Source organism: Bactrocera dorsalis, chromosome 3 (assembly GCF_023373825.1).
Source record: "Bactrocera dorsalis isolate Fly_Bdor chromosome 3, ASM2337382v1, whole genome shotgun sequence".
NCBI lineage: Eukaryota > Metazoa > Arthropoda > Insecta > Diptera > Tephritidae > Bactrocera > Bactrocera dorsalis.
In genome coordinates, this window is record NC_064305.1 from 13,317,152 (window position 1) to 13,334,022 (window position 16,871).

At 33.9% G+C, this 16,871-nt stretch overlaps 1 protein-coding gene across 7 annotated transcripts in view; it reads left to right on the plus strand.

Moving 5' to 3' along the window:
* The window catches only part of LOC105225067 (growth factor receptor-bound protein 2), a 37,474-nt gene extending 24,962 nt beyond the window's left edge, over nucleotides 1-12,512 (plus strand). For all 7 annotated transcript variants that reach the window (XM_011203389.4, XM_019989827.3, XM_049453930.1 and 4 more), the window contains exons 3-6: nucleotides 10,849-10,946; nucleotides 11,025-11,144; nucleotides 11,219-11,384; nucleotides 12,144-12,512. In XM_011203389.4, coding sequence (XP_011201691.1) covers nucleotides 10,849-10,946; nucleotides 11,025-11,144; nucleotides 11,219-11,384; nucleotides 12,144-12,317 — 558 coding nt within the window. In that variant the 3' untranslated portion in view covers nucleotides 12,318-12,512. The remainder of the gene's footprint in view (nucleotides 1-10,848; nucleotides 10,947-11,024; nucleotides 11,145-11,218; nucleotides 11,385-12,143) is intronic.
* The last annotated feature ends 4,359 nt before the right edge of the window (nucleotides 12,513-16,871 follow it).

Sequence of the window (16,871 nt, forward strand, 5' to 3'; positions counted from 1 at the left end):
CATCTTTATAAAAACACGTCAACAGTAGCTACAGTGTGCAACGGCAGACAAAAATACAATTAAAATATTATTTATTGATAAAAAAACAGTAAAAGAGTAAAGTTTGACAAATCATGAAAGGAAATCGCTTGTTTACATACCCGTTGAGTCAGAAATGGACCTCATCGTTGAGCAAAATTTGGCTCGAAAACGACGAATCTTCTGGAAATTTTTCAAGAGCCCATAGAGCGAAGCGATGTCGCTTGGGAAAGTCGAGCGGCTTCAGTTCTTGCACAGGCTTTATTTGGTACGATTTCAATATAAGATCTCGATGTAAAATTCGCCAAGTTGTCCCATACATCAATCCGAGTTCCTGCGAATGGCGCTGAATCGATTCGCCATGGTCTTCGTGTACACTCCCAGCAGCGGCTGCTATATTTTCTTCACTGCGTGCTGGACCTAGTGTATTCGGTCGAATATCTTCCAATAATGAATGTTGCGAAGGCTGGCAAAAGCTCTCATGTCACTGCCATGGTCTTTATGTCTCTCTCGGACTTTAGGCAGTTTCCCCTCTTTTCTATTGAAAACTCTAGAGAGACTCATGGACCTGTACATTAGAGGTAGAATTCCAAGAAACGAGCTACTAAATGCTCAGCCTGCTTACAGCAAAGGGAGATCGGTCGATACTGTCTTGCACTCGCCAAGTTTCATGGCTGGAGGAAGTCCATATACATAAAGACTTTGCTGTAGGGACTTTTCTTGTCATCGATGGGCTAACAACAACGTCCTGCTGGAAGCGATTATTGAAGCTGTTAATAAGTTTATGAACGAAGCTAATCTAAATTATATAGTCTGTAGTCTCCTTTGCGACAGAACGATTCTGTCGTAGTGGGGAGGTGTACGCTCACATCGAATAGTAAATAGGCGAACACCGCAAGTGTCTTTGTTTGGTGGATTTCTCTTGAAAGGACCACACTAGCTCAGCAGCTGGAGCGTATTTACAGAGGCCCTCACCTCATTTGTGGTAGGACTACCCCATTAAGAGCACTCAATGCCTGGTTGGGGCTTGACGGCGAAGGTTGCTATTAGACTTAGGAAAGTTGCGTAGATCAGGGGCCATGGGCCAGAACGCACTGTAATTCTCGACTGCTTCGATTACATTCCTTCAAACCTAGATCACTGAATCGCAGAACCTTCTCCTGGTGTTTTTTTTTCTCGGTTCACACACTTGTGAAGGACTTTTGGACAGAGCGTCGCCGTTAGAGGAGAGGTGGAGTGATCTTCTTCACAGTTTGATCGACGCTATTCATCAACTCTAGTTTCAGATTACTAGATCACTATAGCGCCTTTCAAGCGGAGGTGGCTGCCATCCAAGCAGCAGTAGATTTACTGCTCCGAAGTGCAATCTCCTTTAGAGAGGTGTCTAAAAATCACTCCAACAGCCGAACAGCTATACTAGTCCTGAGCTAACTGTGCGACCAAAACTAGTCAAGCAGTGCATGACCTCATTATCAATAGCTTCAAGCTTCTTCCATACTAGACTACTGTGGGTGTCCGGCTACAGCAGAATCGTTGGAAACTGTAAAGTCGGCAAGCTAGCTAATGCTCTCTTTCCTCAATTTCATCCGATTAGAGGCGTGTCGTTTCTTTGAACCTTCAATGAGCGCTGGTTAAGAACCAGAAATACGGGATCCTTCTAACCTGGAGTGAACCGTAACAGGTTTTTCGAGCTACCGGCCCTTTGCAAAGCCAATCACGCCAAAATTAAATGGGGTGTGACTCAGTACTCTGTCGGATGCTCTTTGCTCCCTCTATGGAGGAAAGCGAGGTAGAAACATCTTGTCACTACCTCCTCTAGTACCCAGCTTTGCAGTGTGGGTTGCATTCCAAGTTTCTTTGCATATTTTCATAATTTAATAATTTTTATTTAAAATTTTAGCTCAATTTCGCCCACTGTGCGCCTCCAACATTTCCATGTGTTAATATGCGTGCAACTTGTCGGCTTTCAGTTATGTGCTTGTGCCTTTTCTATTTTTATTTTTTTCCATATCTTCTTGCGCTGCCACTTCATGGCCGCTCAGCCGCACACCGTCCCATCTCCATCCGCCAACACTGTCGGGTATATTTGTCGAGTTGATTAACTTCGTCATTGTCAGCGGGTACAGCATAAAGCAGAAATAAAACTAAAAAAAATAAAATAAATAATATTTATTTATGCAAGCAAAGTCACACATGAGTCATGGGAAAAATACGCCATCGGTACATACTCGGCCGTCTATAAACATAAATAAAGATATGAATGAGACGGTGAGGTGAGTTGGCAATGCCGTAGGTATTCCACATGGGCTTCCAGCAGCTAGCCGTGGCCCCTTAATGGGCGCGTGTATAATCAAGTGTGCGCTAAGTAGCATTTACCGGTGTCTAGGTCTAGCTGGGTTGGGCGTTGTGTTCATCGGTATATTTCGCTAGTAATGCCATCAGTTAATATTATTCATTTCTAATTGTGTACAACGCCTTTTACGATATTTACGATATTCTTAGTTGCATCTACAACAACAACAACAGCATTTCAGACTTTATTCGCGCTGACTGCCTACCTCCCATCCTCTCTTCCACTAACCTTTCATCTTTTATTGTTGTTGCTTGTCATTTCCATTTATAAGTAATTGCTTTATTTGTTGTTGTTGTTGTCAGTGGAAAATTTCTAACTATTTCTGTACACATTTTTCACATACTTTGTTGCTGTTTTTGCAAATGCGAATTAGTCAATGAATTAATGAAGAAACTTATACATACTTATGCATGTGTGTGGATATGTGACTGTGTGTGTGTGTGAGTGAAGGCATAAATTACTTTGTGAGCCGACGTTGCTTGATTTAAGTGTAGTTATGGCAGTAATAAATTAATGAAGAAAATTAATTAGATACATACATATGTATGTATGTATATGACTAACAAATGCTATTATCATATGAAATCTGAACTTTGCGGCCGCGGAGAGACCAACTCAACTTCGCTTTAGAAGAGGTGGAGGGAAAAGCTGTCATATATTTTAGTTTAAAGTTTCTTTTCTTCTTTTTGGAAATTTTGTAAATCAAAAATATTTGTATTTTTCATCGATTAATCGATATTTTCGATTTTTTGTACTTTTAAAAAAACTCATATGCATGGTTTCTATCGATTAATCGATATTTTATATTATTTGTTATATATTAAATGACGAAGTATTTTTGAAATAGTGAAAATAGGGTATTTATCGATTAACTGAAAATTTCGACTTTTTTATAGTTTTTACTAGAAAAGCTCATATATACATATGTATATATACATATTTTTTTATCGGTTAATCAATATTTTCTATTATTGTTTGCATTCTTTCTAAACAGCTTATATGTTAATGAAAAAGTGTTTTCAAAATTGTAGTTATAGGATGTTTATCGATTAATCGAAACTTTCGATTATTGCACTTACATATATCGTTTGATCGATTTTTTATTTGAACATTTCTTTTAGAAAGGTTCATATACATGGTTTTTATCGATTAAGCGATATTTTTGTTATTTTTGTGTTGATCGATTTATCGAAATTTTCAATCATTTCTGTGCTTTCCTCTAAAGCGCAATACAATAAAAAACGCAAGGTTATGGCGTCTGTGTTTTGGAATGTGACTATTTCATAGCGTTAGTGAACCGTTTGAAGGACGAAATCGCCGAAAGACGACCGCATTTCAAAAAAAAAACAAAAGGTACTGTTTCACCAAGACAAGCCACCATGTCACAAATCTGTGAAAGCGATGGCAAAAATCCATGAATTTGGCTTCAAATTGCTTCCGTATCCATTGCATTCTCCATGTCTGACCCCTACCTACGATTACTTGTTCTCAGATCTCAAAAGAAAGTTCGCTGGGAAAAAATTTTCGTCGAATGAAAGGGTGATCGACGTATCTGAGGCTGAATTCTGATTTTCTTAACTAAAATAATGGTTAAAAATTCGTGGTTTGGGTTAATGGGTGAGGCTTAAATAGCCGTCCTGGGCGTTATTCACATTTACGTATATTTCTCTCTGCCTTCTTTTCTGTTATCTAAAATAAGATAATATATGACACCGAATAAATTCGAATAATTCTAGCCAAGACCGCATACTCTTTACGAATATTAGGGTTTAAAAAAACTTAAAAAAAATATACATATAAGATACCTACATAAGAACTTGCCGTCATAACTCATATCAAGCTAAAAGTAATGTGACCGACAATCTCAGCGGCAATTAACTATTCCATACACGCCAACAATTCGAAACACACGCGAAATCTCTTTAATCAAATAGCCCTGCTGCTATTTGTGCATAAACATGTATAAAATTATATAAAAAATATTTGCACCATCACATACTCTGCAGTAAACAGCTGAAGTACACGCTTGAATATTTATTACTGACATGACAAGCGAAAAATGGTGGACAGATAAGAGGCAAATTGGGTGAAGGTTTGCGATTTTTGGCAGCGGCATGACGTTTCGCGTAATATAGCACGTATTAATAGATAATAACTTATCTAAAAATAATTATTTTTAACGCATGAGTAATGTTAAGTTAGGTTAGGATTTACAGATTTGTCGTGGATTGTAGACATTTTGATGGTTTGATCACTGACGATATGCAGATATTTATTTTTACTCATTAGATTATAGTGATTGAGTCACAAATTTGGAATTACCCCTAAAGCTGAAGAGTATTATGCATAATATTAGGAACGCTGAAATCTATAGGCGTCATTAGCAATGCTAAGCTCGAAAATATAACCATACAGCTATCGGTTCATGTCGTGATTCGACGACTTAAGTGGAAATGAATCGGTCATAATTTCCGAAAATCACACACTGTTGACTGGAATCCTCAACGAAATCGTAGACACGACGGATCATCGACCACTTGGAGGCGGAAAGTCGAATCAGAAATGCAAATGATAAGTTTTATCTTTTCGCTCGATTGAACCACGGGGCTGAAATCTCAGTTTGCGGAATGAGAAAAATTACACGGAGCCAAATCTGGTGAATACGCGATCGATGGTATTCATTTCGTTTTTGGCTTTAAAGTCGGTCACAATCGGGACTCGATGCGATGGTGCATTCGTGTAAAATCCATGAATTGTTCTTCCACAATTCCGGCTGTTTTTCGACAGATGTTCTCTCGCAAACGCCCAAATAGAACTCCTTACTGACCGTCCCTCCGGAAGAAATTCATGATGCATCAAGCCATATTTTTAAACGGCTTTGGCGTGGAATTTTGGTATCTTATGGTTCTCTGTAAGCTGTAATCCAGAAAAGAACCGATCCCTACATCGGACCAATTTAATTTGGAAACAATTTCTTGTCCTTAAGGACATGAAAGAAGAAGAAAACTCACCACTGACCCTTCTTCAAAGAAGCGGCGTAACGAAGAGGGTAAACTTTACAAAGAAGTTAGGAGTTACTCTCGACCTACCACTGAGGAGCAGCACTATCCAGTGGTACACGGACGCCTCGAAAACACCAAAAGGCATTGAAGTAGGCATTGTGGGACCACATATATATAAAGCTATCCATACCAATGGGAAGTTTTCCGGGTATATCTCAACCTGAAGTCATTGCTAAAAATCTGTGTGCAGTAATCAATATCCAGCGAAACTGTCGCTACCAGCATACCGCTTAGCGACAGTCAAGTGGCACTAAAAGTGATCTCAGCTCATGAAGTGAAATCGCTATTAGTGGAGGAGGGTATAGGAAGGCTGAACCGCTTATTAGTTTGCAACCTGGTACACCTGATCTGTGTGCAAAGGCATAATGGGGTGGCCGGTAATGAGTTGGCCGATGAACTAGCTCGCTCTGGGGTGGCTTCCAGGAATGCGCCGCGCCAAGTAACTACTGAGTTGTTACAACCTGGCAAGGTTTAAAGATGTGATCCACCTCCCTAGCGACAAATCCCGTCTCCTTGTCGCATTCTATACAGGACACTGCAGGCTCAAGAAACACTTGTTCAACATGGGCTTTAGCCTCTTCCACAACATGTTGGTTTTGCAACATAGAACGGGAAAGTCCAGAACACCTGATTCCAGATTGCCCAGCAATTTGTGGAAGCAGGCTCAAGGCTTTAGGATCCATCTACGTTGACAGGAATCACATAACCTTAATCGCAAAGTTCCTGGAATTATTCAGAGTGTTGGACCTTTGTGACCATATGTCATATAGGAGAGGGCACAATGGACCATAGGTCGCAGTGCAAGACCTCAATTAAAATCCATCCTGGTACAGTTGATTTTCACAAGCTCTTCTTGAGATGAATTTTTCTCCACAAAAACATTCGATATCGTGAATAGTACTCATTTGTAGCCAGAACAGTAATCATTTGTAACCAGAACAGTAATCATTTGTATTAGAACCTCTCAATCAAGCGCTCAGAGCTACTGACGAGTCACTATCGATGTGACTGTCCTTCAGACAGTGGTCGGAAATAAGAGTCTGTCCGTAGAATAACAGCTCGTGTAAGAAGATTCCCTGCTAACACCACTAAACACAAGGCAAAACTTTCATGACCACCACATGCGTCAGTTCACCGCAATTCGTTGTCGTAAGCGAACCACTTTTCGTCACCTATAACCATCCGCTTCAGAAATGAGCCCAATTTGCTGCGTTTCAGTAGTGGTTCGAAAATTTTTCTTAATAATATTGAGTCATCTTGCAGTTTTAAACGATTTCTGGCAATAAAACATGAATCAATGCAATGCCGTTTAATTCGCAATTCCTTCTTAGCATTTAATTGAATAATTATTCCGTTTAACGGATAATTATCAGTTGCGCTTAAGTGAATTTTCCACCTAACACAGCAACACTTTGCAATTAAATTTTGAATAACACGTTAACACTCAACTTTGACCTTGGCTGAACTTTTTTTTAACTCTCTACTTACCATGTTCTTTATGTTTACTTTTGTTGTTGCGTTGTCTTGTATGTTTCATCTGACATTTCAGTTCATTTACGCTTACGCCCATTAACTCCCCTTTGTGGGAATTTTTATATTTCATCTGCCACCTCTTTTGGCATATTCATTTCATTTACGATGTGCTGCCGTAACCGCGACAACAACAACAACACGAAGCTGAAAAATGTTATAAACAGTTGCGAGGAAATATATGTAGCGCAATGCCTTTGTGTAATGTGATAAATAATAATGTTGGTAGATTGGCGGTGGGGTTTGGAAAGTCGAGGCGAGTCACTGGGTGCCACTGTGTGGTGACTTACCGCACCTATAGCACTGCTATAAATGCATATAGTGTTACAATAGAAACAAAAAACAGTCGTTCGTTCAAACACATTTTGCTACGCAGCCAACGCAAAAATATCGATTACATCTCTAGTATGTTGAGGTTATCGCACGTGTCGTTAAGAAATTCCATTTTCCAGTTATTCAGTCTTCAAATATGTATGTGTTGTGGGTGATTTCTGTGTTCGCTAGTTTTTCTTGTGATTTATTGTTAATTTTGTAGCTTGTTGCAGATTTTATTTGTCTTTTATAGTTGAAGCTCAAATTACTTGAGATAATAACACGTCATTGAAAGAAAAAACAATGTCTTATTGGAATTTTATCAAAGCTGGCCTTTATGTGAATCAGAAAATTCAAACTATTTTTTTATTAATTTTTAGTCCACGTAAAGTTTAGTCAGTCTCGCCACGATTATAAATAGGTGTTCTGGCTGCCCACTGTCCAATAAGCTTACGCGCGGGGCGGCGAGGAGGAATCACCCTGTCACTTCCTTCTCTATTGTGCAGCTTTTGCCAGACTGAGATTGACATATCTTGGTAGTTATACCTTTGGTAAACCAAGCGAAGTTGCTGGGAATGATATTAACCGCTTTACCAAAATTTATACTAAGTCGATGAATGAGGATTTGGTGATAAATTTTTTAGAAGTTTTTGGAGAAGGACGAATATCTGTCTAAGTGAGATTCAACGAGTTTGGATCAACCTTACAATCTAACTTAACTCTAGTGTTTTGATCTCAGTGAATTTAGGTTTTGATAAGGTTCTAGGGTTCCTTCCCGAAACTTCGACTGTTAAAGACAACCTTTATGTCCCCCTAAAACTACTGCAGTTGGTTCTCAGTGGATCTAGGTTAGGGCTAGGATCTATAGTTGATCTTAGAGGTGAGGACTCTTAAAGCCAATCTCTATATGAAGCCAGAAAACTGCTGCAGTTGGATCTCTTTATAGTGAACACCTGAATGCCTGTTCAGCCTACGTCTCGCAACGAAAGAACCTTCGACAGCGGAAGTGCCTATGTATGGTGTAGCGGAAGTTGTGAGCTCAAGATTGAATCAATTTGTACATCAAACTGCCTTCTGCTGTTGTTCTTGTAGAGGTTATCTAGCTCCCGCTTGGGTTATAAGGTTCGAGTTGGTTGTCATCGAGTCATTCAACTGTAGACCTGGAAAACATACTGTTATAATGAAGTCGGACCATAGGGAGGGGGTTTTTGATGAGTGGGGTTCGCTGGATATGCAAAAACGGGGTTAGATTCATGGGGGAACATCAAACTGCCTTCTGCTGTTGTTGTAGAGGTTGTCTAGTTTCCGCTTGGGTTTTAATATCGATTATCATCGAAGTCATCCAACGTTAAACCTAGGAAACGTACTGTTCTAACGAGCTCGAACCATCGGGATAGGAGTATTAGGTGAATGGGGCTAGCCGGATATGTAAAAAGGTAGTTAGAGTCATGCGCGGACTCATTGCACGCTGGTCATACATATGTTTGGTATGTCGGGGTCGATTGTGGAAAAGTACGAGTTAAACCTGCTACAGTAACCAGAACATTGGGGCATTTCGAGATCTACGTTCGCAATGGGCAGTGGTTTGGCTCACTAAGAGAGTATCAGAAAAAGAGTTGATGGTTTCACTGTGAATGGCGGTCAGTGCGTGGCTAAAGTTTGGTTCTGGTCGGCATTCTACAACGTCGTCGACGTAATCAAGGAAGGACCTTTTGATGTTCCTAGGAGGCGGCTCCGCTTCTAGTAGACAACTGCAGGGATGGTTTTGCGAAAGCAGCCCAGCTGAAACTGCTTGGAGAGGAGAGTATTATGTTTTTCAAACGCACGCTTTTTGGCCTCACTGTATAAATGTTCAACAGGAGACATCAAACTATCTCCTCTTCCTCACTGATGTCAAGTATACCGAACAACCTTGGATTTCTCTCTCTCGGTACTCTATTTCCGAATAGCTGAGAACAGCAGGGGGTGGTTGTCAATACAGTGTCAATACTTGTTGGTACTGTTTATCTTTACATTTAAATTCTGTCTTTTCTTTGGTATTCAAATCAATAGCAATTTAGTTTCGCACAAAATTATTCGATAACATTATATAACATAACCTCACTTTCAATTTCCATTTTACATTAAGGCTTTTTAAACAACTTTTTACAACACTTTTACGTGCCTTGTCCACAAATGACCTTCATTTGAATTATTTAAAAATTCATTCAAGTCGTGCAAAAATTCGCGGCTAATAAAAAAAATGCATACTCGCATTGCTGCACGTTCTGACAACAGTATTTACAACTCTGACGAAGTGCAGTTACTTGCAACGACCAATAATTACACGAACTTTCTTCCAACATAAATTAAATGTAGAGAATATAATTTATCTCGTTAGCGAATATTTCACTTTTCCTTCGTTTTTTGTTTCTGCTTTTGTCGTTGCAACAGGACGCCATTGCAATTGGAATTCACAGTTCATTGATATGACATGCCTGTGCATGTTCGAAGTTCGTGCTAATAAGACAAATAAAGAGCAATGAAATTCAAACGCGAATGTTGACATTGTGCCATAACTAATTGACACATATCTATTTACAAACAAAAATGTATTTATTTATATGTGAATTTACTAAAATTATATGGTATAGACGAAATATGTATGTACATATGTACTTATGTGCGCATATTATAGAAAAAATATCGAAAATATTTCGCAATTCGCTTCCGCACAACAAATTATTAATGACTTTTGTCAACGAATTCTTGCGTTTTTTGTGTCAGCTTCACGTCACTCGGCGCTAGTTCACGCTTCAATGCTATTTGGGTCAACGCGACTACTGCCCGAGGCGGAGGCTGCAGCACGTTACATGTTTCAGAAAGTAAAAAAAAGTAATGTGCGCGCTGTTGTAAAATTCTATAAACAATGCACTTACAGTAAGGGACAAAAGTGTTCACGAATATTTGTATGTAATGTGTCACAGCTTATATTGATATTAAGGAGGACTTATATATACCAAGTAAACTCACATTCGCATTAATGTTCCACATCTCTAGTAGTAAAGGCATATAAGTATGTATGTATGTAATGTATGTACTATTGCACTGAATTCATTAATGAAATTAACATTTTACAATACAATTTATTGTTGAGGCCTATAAAAAAATTTAAAAAAATCTAAAAGTTAAAAAAACAGTTTGCAAGTGCCATAAAATGTTTTGCAGTAATTAATTCTGGTTTGTTATGCAAATTTATTGGCAGAACAATTCATTATACAAAACATCAAACAATTTCAAACAATGAACTAAAAAAATGGTAATAGCAAAAATAAAAATACTTAATTGTTTTTGAACTTTTTCCCAATTTTATTACTAACAAATTATCAACAACAAAGCGCGCAAACGCCACGGAAATCAATGAAAACTTTAATGAAAAAAAAAAAACAACTTAAGAGGTTATATCTACTAGTAAATGAAAAAAAATCGATTTTTTTTGCAAAAATTATATTTTATTAATAAAATTAAAATGATTAAATATTAAAATTATTAAATATCAAAATTAATTAAAAATTCTTACTCTCCTATTTACAGATTTTAAACATGGAAGATGATTCAAATTGGTATCGTGCCGAATTAGACAGTAAAGAGGGTCTCATACCCAGCAACTATATAGAAATGAAAAATCATGAGTGAGTGTGTGATGATCTCAAGTACACAATTTTTTTTTAAATTATTTATTTGTTATTTTTTCTTTTTAAAAAATGCAGCTGGTACTATGGCCGCATCACACGTGCCGACGCTGAGAAATTGCTCTCAAACAAACATGAAGGTGCATTCTTAATTCGCATTAGTGAATCCAGTCCTGGCGATTTCTCATTATCAGTCAAGTAAGTGCACAGTTTTTTTTACCAAAAATGCATGAGATTTTTAATTTTTGCTTTTATTCCGACACCACTCACAGATGCCCCGATGGTGTGCAACATTTCAAAGTTTTACGCGACGCACAGGGTAAATTCTTCCTTTGGGTTGTTAAATTCAACTCACTCAACGAGCTGGTGGAGTATCATCGAACCGCAAGCGTATCGAGATCGCAAGATGTCAAATTAAGAGATATGATACATGAAGAGGTGAGTGTGCTGAACGAAATGGGGTTAGAGTGCTATCTTTATAGACGCGTATAAATTTTACCACAAAGTTTGTAAAGAAGAGTGCGACAGTTTTGGAGATATCGAACGGAAATCTTGTACACTTCCTTATTTTCGCAAGAAGCTGCTCATTTGTCGGAATCGCCGATTTCAGACCACTCTAAGTTGACGCTGCAATACAAACTGACCGATCCAATTGAGGTTTTTGTATGGAAAGCTATTTTATTTGACAAAATATCTTCACGAAATTTGGCTTAGATGATTGCCCAAGACAACGCTACAAACTCAGAGCAAATTGTTCAGATTAGACCACTATAGCACATAGCTATCATACAAACTGATCTATCAAAATCGAGTTAAAGAGTTTTTATACAGTCTGTTGCTCTAAGAAATGGACCTGTTAAGGGTGTCGCGGGACCGGAATTTTTTATCCGGTTAAGGACTGTCAACTCGGCAAAAATTTGCCGCTATAACAAAAGCAACAACGAGTTTTTTAAGAAGCCTTCTGTTAACTTTAACTTATGGCATTTAATGTGCGCCTAAATGTAGACAAAGTTTTATTTTCTTTTTATGCGCTCCCAAATGTAGGCAATATTTCTGCTCGCGCATTTATTTTAGCACCGATTTATATAAATTATTACCCACTTGCTATATTTATTGTAATTCTTTACGATTTGCTATTTATATAAATTTGCTCACACTCCATTTTCTCTCGTTTCTCCTCTTCTCTCCACCGGTTAGATGCTCGTGCAAGCATTGTATGATTTTGTGCCACAAGAATCTGGTGAATTGGACTTCAGACGCGGCGACGTCATCACCGTCACAGATCGATCTGATGAGAATTGGTGGAATGGTGAGATCGGCAATCGGAAAGGCATCTTCCCAGCAACCTATGTAACGCCATACCACTCATAATAGAATAGAAACTCGTAAAATAATGAATATATAAATGAAAATTACAAAATAAATGAAAGAAAATTAAAAACAAAAACAAAAAAACACAATAACAACAACAACAAAACACTGCATACAAGAAACAAAAACAATAAACGAACATACAAAAAAAACAACAATACTTGAAAAACGAACCACCAACAACAATAATAACAACAACAAAACACGCCACCAACAACAATAAAAACACTTTCCACCAACTAAATTTCACAAATCACACTCACACACATACACATCTGCCGCTATAACAGCAACAATAGCAATCAGAACTGTCTTTAGTACTGTAATCATGCACAAGCGCGCAACAACAACAAGTGACACTTCAATAATTCTTCAAATTTAAAGTATTTAGTATACATAGTAATTGGCGCATACTGGCAATAGCTAGCAATAGGTTATACATTTATTTCAATTTATTTTTATTTTTTTTGTTGGTGTGTCGAAATGCAGCTCTCGCCAAATGCACACCACAGCCACGATTAGTTGTGTGACCCCTCATTCCGTGGTTCAATTTGTATACATAGCCATACATACAGACATACTACATATATATAACTGCGATACATCACAGCATCATTTATTATCGTTACCGTTATACACACATATGTATATATGCATGTATAAGTGTTTTTTGTACGCGTATGCTTGAAAAGCGCCCATTACAGAGCGTGTTTAGCCACAAAACGAAATAGTCTTGCATTGTCTGCTGTATGAATTTTCATTTGAGGCTGAAACTGCGGCTGCAGCGCTAGGTATGAAGCAGGTGCGCTTGTTGCGTGATTTAATGCAGTAAAGTAGCACAGGCAGCGAGTTGACCTATTAATTCGTCAATATAATGCTTTGACATAAATAAATTCGGTAAAAAGCGCAGTTTTTTATATTTTTTTTTTTACTGTATTATGACATTTTGTATAGTTTTTGTTGGTTATTGTTTTTAGTGGCATTTAATGTTTTTTATTTGATTTTTTATGACTTTTGTTTGAAAATAAATAAATTTTTAATATCTTTTTTTTGAAAATAAACATTTTCTAATATTTTTATTTGAAAAAAAAATAGTTTTTTTTTATAATAATTTTTTTTTATTTTTTTTTATAATATTTTTTATAATAATTTTTTTTTATTGTTTATAATAATTATTTTTTTTATTGTTTATAATAATTTTTTTTTTTTGTTTATAATAATTTTTTTTTATTGTTTATAATAATTTTTTTTTATTTTTTATAATAATTTTTTTTTATTTTTTATAATATTTTTTTTTTATTTTTTATAATATTTTTTTTTTATTTTTTATAATAATTTTTTTATTTTTTTTATAATACTTTTTTTTTATTTTTTTTTATAATAATTTTTTTTATTTTTTTTATGATTTTGTTATTTTTTTTATAATAATTTTTTTATTTTTTTTTATAATAACTTTTTTTATTTACTTATTGTTTTTCATTTATTATTCTTTTTTTTACTTTTTTATTTATTTTTTACCTTAATTATTTATTTTTTTTTACTTTCTTATTTATTTTTTTTTTACTTTCTTATATACTTTTTTTTTTGTTACTTTTTTATTTTTTTTTTGTTTTTTTTTATTTTTTTTTGTTTTTATTTTTTTTTTGTTTTTATTTTTTTTTGTTTTTTTTTTATTTTATTTTTTTTTTTTTTTGTTTGTTTTTTTTTTTTTTTTTTTGTTTTTTTTTATTTTTTGTTTTCATTATTTATTTATTTTTCATATGAAAAATACGTGTTCTACCTTGGTATTGGGCGAAGAAAAATACGAAAATTGTATTTTTAGCAGACGTTAAAAAAAATCAAATTTTAATGAAAAATATTCGCTGGTTTTTTTTAAGTTGTAATTGAAAAAAATGTCCTTCGTTCAAGACCATGTATATTTTAACCCGAAGACCTTTGTAAAAGTCATTAAGATCAGTTGAGTAGTTCCCAGTTCTTGACAACCGACTTGAAAAAACTGTTTCGAGAAAAATGCTTTTAAATTTAAATCTACTTTTTATTTTATTTAAATTTATTTTTATTTAAATTTAAATCTACTTTTTATTTTATTTAAATTTATTTTATTTAAATTTAAATCTACTTTTTATTTTATTTAAATTTATTTTTATTTAAATCGTTTTTAATCGTTTTTTTATTATTTTAATATATTTTATTTTATTTTCTAGTGTTATTTTATTTCTTTCTTTTTATATTCATTTAATTCTTTTATAACATTTTATATTTTTTTTAATATTTTTATTTAAATAATAATTTTATTTCGTTATTTATCTTCATTATTTATGCTTTTAATTTTTATTATCGGCTGAAGGCCTAGTAGCCAGTGCTGCGATTTCATGTATTTATATAATAAATATTTTATTGTATAAATGATTATAAAATAAAATAAAAATAAAAAAATTTTTATTATTTTTTTGTTATATTATTATTTATTTTTATATTAATTTTTAACTAATTATTATTATTTGTGTTTTTAATGTTTTTATTTTATTTAAATTCATTTTAATTTTGTTTTTTTTTTTTTTATTTATTGTTAAATTATCTTTTACTTATTATTTTTGTATTTAATATTTTTTATTTTCTATATGGAATATAAAAACATCTTATTTTTTTATTATAATATTTTTTTTTGTTTTTGTAAAGTCTAAATTCCATTTAAACCAAATTTACGCTGCAGCACCGCCTTTCGTCGCCCACGCAGCCTCAAATAAAAATTTGTGCAAAAACATAATTCATACAAAAAACAAAAACAAAACCGGTACACACAATTGAAAGCGATTACAACAACAACAACATAAATACAATACATAAATTTAACACATTTGATATGCATTTTTTAAATAATTTATTTTTAATCAATAAAATTAAATGAAGCCCATTTGATTTGAGTAAAAAACAAAGCAGATTTTTTTCTAGAAAACATTTGCTAGTTTGCCAAAAGCCACAAATTATGGCAAATACAAAGCTTGACTTGAAAAGATGAAAATATTTAAAATGATAAAGTTGAGCTAGACCTTCTCTGTTTGCAAATTTATTACTATTTTTCAAACTAACCGTTTGGTTTATAAAAAAAATTTGCTAAATTGTAAAAAGAAAAAAAAAGAAAATTGTTAAAAAAATATTTTGTTGCTGCGTTGCAAAAAACTTTTCTGCAATATATTTCAAATAAATGCCGTCTTCCGGTGCCCTACTTTATTATTTTTATTTTATTTTTTTTTAATTTTTATTTTTTTTTTAATTTGCTTTAAAATATTTTATATAAAATTTAAACTGCTTCATAACTGTATATTTTTATATAACAAAGTATTTATTTATCTTAATATTGTGTCATGTTTTAAATTTATATATATAAATATTTTTTTTTTGTATCTGCCACGTTTTTCGTTGCGCAACAAATTTTCGTAAACAAAAAGTTCTGATAATAATAAAACACATGAAATAATTTACACAAATAAAAAGTGCTAAGTGACGTGCATCATTTAAAATTAAACATAAAATAAAATAATAGTGTTTATAATAATTTTATTAGGTTTTTTCATATATATATATACATACATATTTATAGCAACACTTATATATAGTACGTAAATAATGTTTACGCATTGCAATGCGTAAGAAATGTGAACATAAAAATAAAAAATATTTAAACAAATAAGTTTTACGTTCATAATTTGCGCCTAAAAGTATGGCAAGCGTTATTTAGTGACAAATTGTTTATTTAACAGTAAAATTTGCTGCGTGGCGCACGTTTTTGTACGCAATAGTGCTAAATATGCTGAAAATAGGGAAGCGGCAAAGTGTGCAATCAATTTTTTTTTTTTTTTTGAATAAAATGTCAACGAAAAAAATCTGAATTGTAATAAAAACACATGAAGTAAAAGAAAAAAACATTGCACAACAACAAGATACACTCGTAACGGTTCTAGCAGTAATTTATATTGCCATAAATTAAAGAATTATATAAAAATTAAAGTTTTGCTGCTCAATGCGCGGCAATGTTAATAGAAATGTTTGAACGTATTTATTGCATGTAAAACATTTGGCTGCTTTTTATTTTAAATTAAGTTTGTTTACAATATTGTGGTGCAACAACAGCCCGTTAGTGCAGTTTTCGTTTGCGCATGCTGTGTGATTTGATTTTAATATTTGTGTTAAAAGCGAAATTTTAATTATTGTGCGAAAAATAAATTTAACTGTCAACTGGAAGTTCATTGTATTTGCAGTTGCCAGATGAGAAATTTTTTTCGAAATAATTGCCAAGTAGAAGAAAAAAGTCGATTTTTTTTCAAATTCTGACTAACCCTCGTGTCATCTTTAATAATTCGATACTTTTACAAAATGGTTTCAAATATAATAAAATATTTTTTTTTGCTAAAACAAATGCACACAAAAGTTTGACAAATGTTTTTTTTCGCAAACTTCAATTAATTTCTATTCACTAATATTTTCTTCAATTATTAAACTTTTAAATAAAATTTAGTTTTTTTTCGATAAAATTGTGTTTGTTTACTTTTAACT